Source organism: Marmota monax, unplaced genomic scaffold (genome assembly GCF_021218885.2).
Source record: "Marmota monax isolate L192 unplaced genomic scaffold, Marmota_monax_Labrador192_F-V1.1 WCK01_AAM20220418_F8-fsc00015, whole genome shotgun sequence".
Lineage (NCBI taxonomy): Eukaryota > Metazoa > Chordata > Mammalia > Rodentia > Sciuridae > Marmota > Marmota monax.
Genome location: NW_026692194.1, coordinates 7,193,169 through 7,206,844, shown reverse-complemented (window position 1 = coordinate 7,206,844; position 13,676 = coordinate 7,193,169). Strand labels below are relative to the sequence as shown.

General features: G+C 33.9%; 1 protein-coding gene across 6 annotated transcripts in view; it reads left to right on the top strand.

Moving 5' to 3' along the window:
• The window catches only part of Sanbr (SANT and BTB domain regulator of CSR), a 62,414-nt gene that overhangs the window by 33,667 nt on the left and 15,071 nt on the right, over window positions 1–13,676 (top strand). For all 6 annotated transcript variants that reach the window (XM_058572889.1, XM_046423368.2, XM_046423359.2 and 3 more), the window contains 7 exons: window positions 1,744–1,830; window positions 1,924–2,034; window positions 5,667–5,790; window positions 9,932–10,084; window positions 11,465–11,610; window positions 12,382–12,481; window positions 13,179–13,211. In XM_058572889.1, coding sequence (XP_058428872.1) covers window positions 1,744–1,830; window positions 1,924–2,034; window positions 5,667–5,790; window positions 9,932–10,084; window positions 11,465–11,610; window positions 12,382–12,481; window positions 13,179–13,211 — 754 coding nt within the window. The remainder of the gene's footprint in view (window positions 1–1,743; window positions 1,831–1,923; window positions 2,035–5,666; window positions 5,791–9,931; window positions 10,085–11,464; window positions 11,611–12,381; window positions 12,482–13,178; window positions 13,212–13,676) is intronic.

Sequence of the window (13,676 nt, the reverse complement as noted above, 5' to 3'; positions counted from 1 at the left end):
TACAAGAGGAAATGAGGGGAAAGGGAAAAATAATACAAGGGGGAGAAATGAAGGTCAGTAGAGGGGGTAGAGAGAGAAGAGGGGAGGGGAGGGGAGGGGAGGGGAGGGGGGATAGTAGAGGATAGGAAAGGTAGCAGAACACGACAGTCACTAGTATGGCAATATGTAAATCAATGGATGTGTAATTGATGTGATTCTGCAATCTGTATATGGGCTAAAAATGGGAGTTCATAACCCACTTGAAGCAAAGTGTGAAAGATGATATATCAAGAACTATGTAATGTTTTGAACAACCAACAATAAAAAAAAATCAGCAGCAGATATTATAAATAGGTAGGCTGAAGAGAGAATATTTTTAAAGAAGGGACATACTGAACTTGTCATAGTGTGCATGCATGCCTTTAATCACTGCTACTTGGGAAGCTGAAGCAAGAGAATCACAAGTTCAGGGCCAGCCTCAACAACTTAGTGAGAGCCTCAGCAACTTAACAAGACCTTGTCTCAAAGAAAAAATAAAATAAAAAGGACTGGGGATGATGTAACTAAGTGTAAAGCACCACTGGGTTCGATCCTTAGTACAAAATAAAGAGGAGCGGGTACTGAATCATGTTTATGTGCTGATCAGGATGATCCATTAAAGAGGAAGAAATGGATAATGCAGAAGATTATCCAAGAATTCAGTCCTTAAGGAGAATGATATAGAGTAAAATTATCTAAGAGCTAAATACTTTAAAATGGAATTAGAATCTTAAAGGCCATATGTCTTTAAGAGCAGCAGGCATTACATGAGGGAAATGGAGACTGGCAGGGCATGTCTTTCAAGTCATGACACACTTAGGAGACTGCAAATTTAGTTATATTACACATAATAATAAAGTAATTAACATTTATTTAATTCTTAACACTATACCTAGAACTCTTTAAAAACTATATCATTTAATCTTTTTTTTTTAGAAGTAGTTGGACATAATACCTTTATTTATTTATTTTTATGTGGTGCTGAGGATCGAACCCAGGGCCTTGCACGTCATAGACAAGCGCTCTACCTCTGAGCCACAATTCCAGCCCCTCATTTAATCTTTATAAAGTCTTATGAATTTGGAATTATTAACCACATTTTATAGATAAGAAAAAAAAAGGTTCAGCAAAAGGAAGTTGCTAAAGATCATATACCTACCTGGGCACTATGGCACACACCTATGATCCCAGTGACTCTTGGAGGCTGAGACAGGAGAATCACAAATTCAAAGCCAGCCTCAGCAATGGTAAGGCACTAAGCAACTCAGTGAGACCCTGTCTTTAAGTAAAATCCAAAAAAAGGGCTGGGGATGTGGCTCAGTGGTTGATTGCCCCTAAGTTCAATCCCAGTACCAAAAAAAAAAAAAGGATCAAATACCTAGTTATTGATAGACTTGGATTGTTAAATTCTCAAAATATTTAATTTTGAATATTCTAATAACAAAGGAGAGAAGGAGAGGCACATATTTACCATCAGTCTTATTTTCAGATGAAAATAGATTCTTGATCAGGCAGTTGTCATTGTTAGGTTTATTTACTTAGAATACCAAAAATGTACTATAAACTCCCAGAGAGAGAGCAGCTCTAGAAACTTATTAATGTTATTTTATATATATATATATGTGTGTGTGTGTGTGTGTAAAACAGTGTTTATTTTTCTCACTATAAAATATTTTTAATAAAGTAAATATAGATAATTAATTTTTGGTAATTTATTATTAATAGTAAACTTTTTTGTAAGAAGATTGAGAGACTGTTTGATCCTGAGTACTTGAATCCAGATTCTCGGAGTAATGCTGCAACATTATATAGGTAATGTTTTTCCTTTAGTATGATATATAATACAGCTATATTTCTTAATTTACTGTTTTTGAAAATAATTTTTCTGTCTTCTTTGTGTTATAGATGCTGTTTGTGTAAAAAACTTTTAACAAAAGAAACAGAAAGAAGAATTTCTTGTGTTCCTGGAAAAATTAATGTCGATCAACATGGAAATATTATCTATGTTCACATAAGGTGCAGTGAAGATAAAATGCAGCTTTTCTGTGTGAATTTCTAGTATATTTATAAAAGTATAACTTCTTTCATAAGGAATAGGATAGTGTCTTTTCTGCATATGATACAACTTTGATTTAGAAAACAAAACAAAGTTGTTGTAAAAACTACATTTTTATTTTATTTTATTTTTAGTTTTCGGTGGACACAACATCTTTTATTTTTATGTAGTGCTGAGGATCGAACCCAGTGCCCATGCATGCCAGGCGAGTGCGCTACTGCTTGAGCCACATCCTCAGCCCAAAGCTACATTTTATTTACTGGGCAAATTATATAGTGTCTTCAAACTTCAAAATGATAAAAACTTATTAATCTTTTTTTAATATCTTTGTTTATTCATTTTTTTATGATGCTGAGGATCGAACCCAGTGCCTCACATGTGCAAGGCAAGCGCTCTGCCACTGAGCCACAATCCCAGCCCCAAATTATATTAATCTTGAAAGATATTCTGGTCAATGCCATTAAAATGATTTAGTTATCTGTATAAGTGTTATGTTTTGCCTTCAAGTGAATTTTGGTGAATGAGAAAAATTAAGATCAGAGTTTCCATAATCTATTTATTCTTCATAATTGGTCAGTATTCTATTAATATATATTTCATTAATGCATAATACCTATTGTCCTTTTTAAATTTAACACAAGTTCTTCATTCTGAGTTGGAAGGGGGGTTGGTTGTAATTTGCTATAATCTCTTGGAAAAGCAGAAACTTCACAATGTATGTATTCTTTGACAACATCCTGCTGTTAGGAATTTATCTAATGTTGGCTTTGTGAAAGCATTTGATGAGAACACTTATTGCTGTACGAAGTATTTTAGCTAGCCAAAAAAAAAAAAACACCCAAATTATTAAAAAAAAAAAAATATATATATATATATATATATATATATATATATACACACACACACACCATACTATAGTGTAGTATATAAGACATATCAATTCTTTCTTTTTTTCTTTTTTTTTTTTTTCTTTCTATGCTGGAGATGGAACCCAGGGCCTTACACAATCTAGGTAATTGCTCTAAGCTACATTCCCAACCCCTCTAGTCAATTGTTAATGTGCAGACTTTAAGAATGTTGCAGAGCTGGGCATGGTGGTGCATGCCTGTAATCTCAACAGTTCAGGAGGCAGAGACAGGAGGATCGTGAGCTCAAAGCCAGCCTCAGCAAAAGTGAGGTGCTAAGCAACTCAGTGAGACTCTGTCTCTAAATAAAATACAAAAATAGAGCTGGGGATGTGGTTCAGAGGTCAAGTGCCCCTGAGTTAAATCCCTGGTACCAAAAAGAAAGAATAGTGTTGCAAAAATATATATACTTGCATAGAAAGTCATTAATGGTAAATTTTTGAAAATAGGGGAAAATAAAACTGCAAACATGTTCACTAAAATATTAACTGTGGTGTTATCTTTGAATGATAGTATTATGAATGACTTTAATTTTCTTTTTGCTTGTTCTTTTTCTGTATTAAAAATGTATAGCCTGGAGCTGGGGTGGTGGCTCAGTGGTCAAATGCATGCCTGGCATGTGTGAGGTACTGGGTTCGATCCTCAGCACTACATAAGAATAAGTAAACAAAATAAAGGTATTGTGTCCATCTACAACTTAAAAATATATATATAAGTCCTGCCAGGCAGAGTGGCACACACCTGTAATCCCAGCAGCTTGGGAGGCTGAGATGAAAGGATCACAAGCTCAAAGGCAGCTTCAGCAAAAGTGAGGTGCTAAGCAACTCAGTGAGACCCTGTCTCTAAATAAAAATACGAAATAGGACTGAGGATGTGGCTCAGTGGTCGAGTGCCCCTGAGTTCAAACCCTGGTACGCCCCCCCCCCCCAAAAAAAAATGGATAGCCTTTTTATTTAAAAAAAAAACTGTATTACATTGTATATCTTAAACATTAAAACAGAAATACTGGGCAACACTTAATTTAACCTTAGTATTAGTAGCACAGTCAACTTTAAAATGTTTCCTTTTCTTTCAATACAATAATCAGGGAATCTTCACTAGTTATTATCATAAGCACCTAGAATTTTATACTTTTTTGTCTGAGATTTGATTCACTTTTTGAAAATTATTTTCATGTAGTTGATACATTTATAAGTTGATACATTTTATTTTATTTTCTTTCAGTACTGTTATTGAAGTCAGGGGTATTCTACTACTAATCTATAACCCTATCCCTTTTAATTTTTTAAATTTTGAGATAAGGTCTCACTAAATTGCTAGAACTGTCCTTGAACTTGTAATCCTTCTGCCTCAGCCTCCTGAGTTTCTGGTATTACAGGGATGGAACACCACACTTGGCCATGTATACATTTTAAAAATAGTCTTTAAGGGGCTGGGGTCATAGCTCAGTGGTAGAGTGCTTGCCTCACATGGGTGAGGCTCTGGGTTCAATCCTCAGCACCATAAAAATAGATGAAAAATAAAGGCATTGTGTCCATCCTCAACTAAAAATATTTTTAAAAAATAGTCTTTAGGTGCTGGGGCTGTAGCTCAGTGGCAGAGAGCTTGCCTTAGACGTGGGAGGCATTGGGTTCCATTCTCAACACTACATAAAAAAATACACAAATAAAATAAAGGCATGCTGTCAATCTACACTACAAAAAAAATTATTTTTAAATAGTCTTTAAATAACTTTTTAAAACAAATGTGCCTATTCAATCTGTAATAACATGATGGCATTTTGATATTTATTGAACTTAGCAAAAAAAAATAGCAAAAAATTAAATTAGAATAAAGACTTAAAAAGAACTTGAGATACATGTGGCCATAGCAAATAGAGTTTTAAGCCTTTGCTATATTTAATTTTAAAATGTATATTAATAAGACCTAGTTGTATATAGCTATATTCCTCAATTATAAGAAAATGCTGTTTGAAAATAATGTAAAGAACCAACACATTAATATGGCCTTTTATTTTTATTGATACATTGTAATTATACATACCTGTAGATTTAACTGTTATATATTCATACATGCACACAATAGAACAATATAATTTGATGAATTTTGTTCCCCAGTGTCTTCCTTTCCCTCCTGTCCTCCCTTCCTCTGGTCTATCAGATCTCCCTTCTATTTTCATGACATCCCCTTCCCCTTTTTTTGCCCTTTTCCATATAACTTCCACATGTAACAGAAAACATATGACCCTCAGCTTTCTGAGTTTGACTTATTTTACTTATAATGTTCTCAAGTTCCATTCATTTTACTGCAAATATATATAACAAATGACATAGTTTTTTTGAATCATGAGTTATTAATAACATTTCTTTGAACAAATGCAGTTAGAATAAAGGTTTCTTTAACAACATATGCCTAAGTCCCAAGTTTGGCCTGTTTATACTACTTAATTAATAATACTTCTTCTAGCTTAGCAAAACAATTTGACATTCAACCTTTCATACTATCTTCTGTTGTCCACAGAATAATCAAACTTCCAAGTGAAATTTTATCTACCTATCAATGTAGTCCATATCATACCTGAGGAGTATTCTGGAAACAAGCTACAAATCTAAAACTATTTATTTAGAACAAATTGGTTATGGGGCTTGCCTTATAATAATATATAACAATTGAGGCTCTTTCTCCAGAGATAAGACTTGGGATGTTCATGAGTATTTGAATACCCTTTTTGAAGAACTAAAATCTTGGAGAGATGTGTATTGGCGATTGTGGGGAACAGTCAACTGGCTGACTTGTTCAAGATGTTATCAGGTGAGTTATTTTTTTTAAAATCCTGCTCTGCAAATGTTAAGGGCAAGTCTCTTTTGATATCTTGTGTTTAATTTGTTAAGTTTGGATGTGTTTGGACAATATCCAACATTTCTTTTAAAGAAATAGTGGCTGCTGGGTGCGGTGGCACATGCCTTTAATCCCAGCAACTTGGGAGGCTGAGACAAGATGATCACAAATTCAAGGCCAACCTCAGCAATTGAGTAGGGCCCTAAGCAAGTTGGTGAGACCCTGTCTCAAAATAAATAAAAAGAGCTGGGAATGTAGCTCAGTGGTAAAGTACCCCTGGGTTCAATCCCAGTTTAAAACAAAAAACAAACAAACAAAAAAACTAGTGGCAAAAGCAGTGGTGCCATTAAACATTTCTTGTATCTGGCTTCATTTCTCTTGCCATTTTTCCCCCTCTATTTTATTTTTATTGATGAAATAATCAGTTTCTGGGCTGGGGATGCGGCTCAAGCAGTAGTGCGCTTGCCTGGCATGCATGGGACGCTGGGTTCGATCCTCAATACCACATAAGAATAAAAAATAAAGATATTGTGTCCACCTAAAACTAAAAAAATAAATATTTTTTTTAAAAAGAAATAATCAGTTCCTGACTGGATTTTAGAAAAGCAACAGGTTTTAAGTGCCTAATATCCTTGTCATCCCAATGATTTCAGAGACTGAGGCAGGAAGATCAAAAATGTTTGAAGCCATCCTTGGCAATTTAGCCAAGACCCTATTTCAATAAAAATCTGGGGATGTAGAGATGTATCTCAGTGGTAGAGTGTCCCTGAGCTCAATCCCCAGTATTGGGGCAGTGGGGAGGGAGTGACCAAATTTATTGTTTTAATGTTAAAAAAAAAATCCTTACTTCCTCTAATTATTCTTAATCAAAATATTTCCATGTTGGCCAGTAAATTTCTGTGGAAATTCAGAAGCACTTTTCGGATAGGGTGCTATTGGGATGTGTTTGTGCAACAGTGTGTTTTAATTATAATTGTTTTTGTTAAAACAATTGTGTTCCCAAAAAGGTTTGGGTTTTTGGTTTTTTATGGCACTGGAAATCAAGCCCAGGACCTCAGACATGCTAGACAAGCACTATACCACTGAGCTATATCCCTAGCCCTGTTCATTTTTTTTTTAACTTTATTTTATTTATTTATATGTGGTGCTGAGGTTCAGACCCAGGGCCTCGCACAAGCTAGGTGAGTGTTTTTACTGCTGAGCCACTGAACAGCCCCTAGCCCTGTTCATTTTTATGAGTGAAGACTATAATAAAATTACAAGAAATCTTGCTGTTTTGAAATAAAATTTTATAGGATGAAATAGGGCTGGGGCTATAGCTCAGTGGCAGAGCGCTTGCCTCTCACATGTGAGGCACTGGGTTCGATCCTCAGCACCACATAAAAATAAACAAAGGCATTCTGTCCATCTACAACTACAAAAAAAATTTAAAATAGGCCTTTAGAAAAGTTAATCCCTAATTAATCTTATTATAAATCAAGTTTTCTACATATAATTTCTTTTTTTTAATTTATTTTTTAGTTTAGATGGACACAATATCTTTATTTTATTTCTGTGTGGTACTGAGGATCGAACCCAGGTGCCTCATGCATGCTAGGCAGGCACTCAACCACTGAGCCACAACCCCAGTCCTAAGTTTTCTACATATAATTTCTTATGAATTTTTAAAGTCTTCCTCCCCCGATAGAAGTTCTTCCTCTTTCACTTTGGTAATAATTTTCAATAGAGGGAAGAAAATCAGTTTATCAAAACTATCAGAGTGGGATTTCCAAACATATAAGTTCCCACTTAATGAGCTCTCTATGTTTCCAGGATTTTATTTTATTTTTACAGTGCTAAGGTTTTTTTATTTTATTTTATTTTTACAGTGCTAGGGTTTTTTAATTTTATTTTGTTTTTACAGTGCTAGGGTTCAAACCCAGGGCTTCACAAATGCTAGACAAGTGTTCTACCACTGAGCCACATCCCTAGCCCTTCCCACAATTTTTTAAATCAAATTTACTGAATCATATTCTATGTATAATAAAATCCATCCATATCGAGGTTGGTAAATACACATAGTAATATTACTGCCATTACCATCAAAGCACAGAATACTTCCATCACTCTAAAAAGCTTTCATTTGCCCTTTTTCAGTTAACTTCTTCTTCCCAGGAAGAAGTGATTCCAGTCACTCTGAACTGGAATCTGATCTGTTTTCTGTCTATAGTTTTGCCATTTCCAGGATATCATCTAAATAAAACCATACAGTATTTAACTATTCAACTATAACTTCTTTCATTCAGCAAAATGGAATTGAAATTTTTCCCTTGTTGCATGTATTGGTTTGTTTCTTTTTATTGCCAGGTAGAGTCGTTATATGAATATAGCACAATACGTTATTACATTTGCCAGCTGAAGGACATTTGTAGTGATTCTAGATGAGGACCATTATGAAGAAAGTTGCTATAAACATTTCCTTACAGGTTTTCCTATGAATATAGGTTTTTACTTTTCTTGATTAATTTCCTAGAAGTAAGATTATAGGATTCTATAGTAAATATAAAATTTACCATTTACCTAGCAGTTTTCTAAAGTTCCTCAACCTTTTTGCATTCCTACTAGGTATGTGTCAGAGTTTTTATTTCTCTATATCTCACTAACATTTGATATTGTCAGGTTTGTTTGATTTATTGTGGGGTGTGTGTTAATTTGTTGATGGTGGGGGCTTTGTGTTTGTTGTTTTGTTTTGTTTTGGTACTGGGGATTGAACCTAGGGGCTCTCAACCACTGAGACATATCCCCATCCCTTTTTTTTTTTTCTATTTTTTGTAGGTGTAGATGGACAGAATGCCTTTATTTTATTTGTTTATTTTTATGTGGTGCTAAGGATTGAACCCAGTGCATAACACATGCTAGGCAAGCACTCTGCCACTGAGCTACAGCCCCAGTCCCTCCAGCCCTTTTTAATTTTTTAAATTTTTGAGACAGGGTCTCGCTAAGTTGCTTGGACCTCACTAAGTTGCTGAGGCTGGTCTTGAACTTGTGATCTTCCTGCCTCAGCCCTAACTGCTGGGATTACAGGTGTGAGCCACTCTGCCCAGCTAATTTTGTTTTTGTCTTTGAATTTTTGCCAATTTATATACACATTTGAAATCTGATTATTTAATCTATAATTAAACCTTGATAAGGTCTTTTCTCTAATAACTCAAAAGGACAATTTTCATTAATACTGATGATAAATATTTATCTCAAAAATATGTCACAGAAAAAATTATCAAGGAGCCAGGCACAGTGGTGCACATATGTAATCCCAGAGACTCAGGAGGCTGAGGCAGGAAGATCACAAGTTCAAGGACAGCATCAGAAATTTAGCAAGAGCCTGTCTCAAAATAATAAAATTCCAGTTTTCTGTTAGTTTTCTAACGGTACATAAATAAGTATAAGAAGAAATAGAAGTCCTTCTTAACACCATTCTCCTTGTCTCCATTTCCTTAGGGTGTGGTAAAGCACCCCTGGGTTCAATTCCCATACCACCAAGAAATATATATGTGTATATGTGTCAAGGAATAATAAAGTAAGGCAAATTTTTATTGCATGTTTCATTGGAAATTTTCTGAGTAAATATCAGTTTAATTCATTAGAATTTTGAATAAAGTGGTTTTTCTTTTTCATAACTTTATTGAGGTACACTACATGCTGTAAAATTCACTCATCACAAGTACGTAATTTTTGGTAAATTTACAGTTATACAATAATCACCACAAACTGATTATAGTACATTTTCATCACCCAGAAAGGTCCCATTTGCCCATTTGCTTCCACTCCCTGTGACAATTATTAATCTACTTTGATTATCTATAAATCTGCCTTTCTGGTACATTTCATATAAGTGAGACACACAACACATGTTTTTCAGTATAGTATTTTTGAAATGTATAATTTTTAAAAATATTTTTTTAGTTGTTGATGGACCTTTATTTTATTTATTTATTTTTATGTGATGCTGAGGATTGAACCCAGTGCCTCACACATGCCAGGCAAGCGCTCCACCACTGAGCCACAACCCCAACCCCTGAGATGTATAATTTCATTGTGGGAATAATCATTGATTTTATATATTTCTTTTTCTCAGGCTTTTCTCTGTATTGAACTTTCACATTGTCAGTACCACTCAGAAACAGTAGTTTATTCTACTGCAGCAAACTCACTGAACACTGTTGGCACTGGAATTTATCCCTGCTGCAATCAAAAGGTTCTTCGATTTGATCCCACTCAGCTTACAAAGGTAAATTTTGAATATTGCGCTTTTATAGTAACACATTCCCTAACACTTTTATGTAAACCCTTTCTCCTCATATTGTTTTTAAAGTATAAAAGTAATATATTCATGTAGAAAAGTTTTTTAACAGTACATAAATAAGTACTAGAAGAAATAAAGTCCCTCTTAACACCATTCTCTTAGTCTCCATTTCCTTATAGGTAACTATGTTTAATAGTTTCCTTTTGGAACTTTAAATACATTTTAGGCACAAATGATTTGTATTGTTTTGTTTTGTTTTGTTTCAGATATGGAATTATACTACTCATATTATTCTGAAACTTGCACTTTTCCACTCAACAACATACCTAGGTTATCTCTCTATGACAGTTCATTTAACTGCTGTGTGATAGTCCAAACTATGCATATATCACAATTTCTTTAACCATTATCCTGTTGATGAACATTTATGTTGTTTCCACATTGATGGTATTACAAGTGTTGTAATGAACATCCTTGCACATATATCTTGGTGCTGTATGTGTATACTAGTATAGATTATATTCCGTGATCGCAACACTATTGAAATGTTATATAATTAAATTTCATGAGTGGGTGAAAGGAACTTAAAGCTTTTCATCACCATCATCCATACAAAAAAATATTTATAAAGCACCAAAGATGAACCACTCCCTATATATAGGTATGAGTTGAGAAGTGAGTACCTAGATTTATTCCTAACAAAATATATGCAAGAACTCTATGCAGAAAACAAACTATTATTTAATGAGAGAAAATAAGGAGACTTTAAAAACGGATAGTTATACCATGTTCATAAATTGGAACACTCAACATTATAAAGATGTAAATGTTCCCCAAACTCACCTTATAGATATGAATCCTACAAATCAGTACCCAAAAAAAAGACAATATGCCAGGCATACATACTTGTAATCCAGCAATTTAAGAGGCTGAAGCAAGAGAATCACAAGCCTTGGCAATTTAGCAAGACACTGTCTCAAAATTTTAAAAAAGGGCTGGGAATGTACCATACAATTGGGATAGAGGATAGAAATTATCTTTTGGGAGAAGGGAAGCAGTTAAATGATCAGGAATGGACCCATGGGTGTTTGATTCCTGGAGTGTGTATGCGCGTGCGCGTGCGTGTGCACAGGTTCATATGTGCATTTGTGTTTTCCTTTTTTTAAGGTGGGTGGTGGTTAAATGGATATTCTTGGGTATTTGTGAAACTGTACACTTATGTTTCAATCTTTTTACTGTTTTTTTTTTCAAGAAATGTTTTTAAATATGATTTGACTAAGCAAAGAAGAATAAGAACAGTGATCTTTAAAAAAATGTTTTTATTAATGAATCAACCCCTCTAATTTAGTATCTCTTACATGACAGGGCTGTAAAGTGAAGGACCACATGGTTATGCTTCATGATCAAGGTGAAGGTGGAGATTTGCTGTCCGTTCCAACTACTAGAATACTGGATGATCTAAATAAGCACAAAGATGTCATTGTTGTGCCTTTTTCTAAAGATTTGGTTAGGTGAGGAGGAAAAAAATCCAACAACACTGAATTACAGCCTTATTCAGTGGGGGAATTCAGTGAAGGTTCCCATTTCAGAATTCCCTGATATCTAGTGCTTTCCCAAATCAATAATGTCAGTCCTTAAGTAGTTTTCATTGTTTCAGATAATTTAGCTGAAATTATGTTAGCTTACAATAAGTGTAAGCAGATATTTATTTGGTAGGCAAAATACTTAAAAATATCTGAGATCCAAGAGAAAAAAAAAAAACTAATGAAGAGTTCTTGGTGATTAAAAAAGTTGGGATTCTAAATCCAATTTTTTGAGGATTTTTAATTTTTTTCCACATTTGCTTGAGCATTCCTACTTCACCTCCTCATTATTCCTTCCCCTTCTCTCCCTCCTCCTCTTCCTCCTCCACTTCCTCTCCCATTTTTTTGTTGTTACTAGGGATGAATCCTAGAACTTCATAGGTACTAGGCAAATACTCTACCTCCAAGCTATACCCCTAGCCCAAGCCCTTTTTAATTGCTTAATTGATACAGCTAGAAAAAGTTTTGATGGTTGAGGTCATCTTTCCATAAAGGGGAATTGCTAGATGAATTAAGAAATGAAAATGTTGAAATGGCATCCTTATATTCAGAAACTGTATTCCTTTCTTTTTTGTGGTGTGAGAATTTAATCCAAACCATTTTTCTTAGAATTGACAATAAAATATTTGCAGTTAAAATATATTCTCATTTAAATTTTTAAGAATTTTCACAATTCACAAAAATGTGTTTTCTTTCAAGTGATCCTGCAGTTGGCTCCTCTGATGAAAAGGGTCTAGAATGTGATGTTTTACTGGAGCCACATACACCATGGGGCCCCAAAACTGGAGAGCTCAATGCTGTGAGTAACTAATTTTACTTATTCTCCATATGAGCAATTGATGAGGTTTCATGTTTGACAGGAACTTAGTCAGTTTAAGTTAAAATTGAACTATCTAATCATAACAAGGTATTATGCTGACTTGATATGATTATAAGAGTGCTAGGATATGTTCCTTGCCCTCAAAGAACTAAGAACTACCAAGAAATGAAGATAGTATGAATGAATATTTTGTCTCCTCTATTTCTATAACATTTGGTATGAAATTTTTTATTAAATCAGAAATATATTTAGTTTTTCAAATACATTCAATTTTTTAAAATTGTTCAAAAATAACAAAAAGTATGTTATCTTTACATGTGACTTACTTATCATTTGGAAATGAAGCTGGAAAAGTGTCAATTTTTTTCTTTTTCTTTTTTGTTTTTCCTGTAGTTCTGGGAATTAAACCAAGACTCTGTTGTGTGTTAGGCAAGCACTCTACCACTGAACTACATGCCCAGGCCTTTTTGCTTTTTTTAAACATTCACATTCTTCTCTTAACAGAAGATTTAAAAGACAGATATATTAACTTAATATATCAGTTTCAACCTGAATTTTAAGTTGTTTCAACTGGGAAAGGAACTTGTTTTAACTCTTCTGTAATATCCATGTGAAAATAAGGAGGTGCAATGTGAGTGGGTGCAGATTTAGTAATCTCTTCTTCCTCTTTTTACAGTTCTTGTCCCTAAAAAACTGGACTCTGCAACTGGTAAGTAAGCAATTATATTCAGCTTTTATGGCTCTCTTTCTTCCTAAATTAAAGTTTAATTTAATAGAATATTGTCAGTGACTTACTTTGTAAGTTTTAGTGAAATGTATATCTACTTTTTCAACTTCTTCAATTTTGCACATACTAAAAATGTTGTTAGATTGTTTAAGAGGGACATATCATCTCCATTATCTGATTGCATAAGCCATCGATCTTGTTAGAAGACTTTTTAAAGTCACTTTAAATCACATATAGAACATTAAACAAATAAAAAATCTACTAAGGTCTCATTATTTGATTGTTTAATTAGTTCTTTTTAAATCTGCTTACTCAGTATTTATAAAAATAGGATAGAAATTTGGGTTAGGGATAGCAAATAGGACTAATAGGTACAGAAAAGTTTAAGTAATAAAGACCACATTCATTGAGAGAGTGTACACATGTACTTGTTTAACAACTTTAATG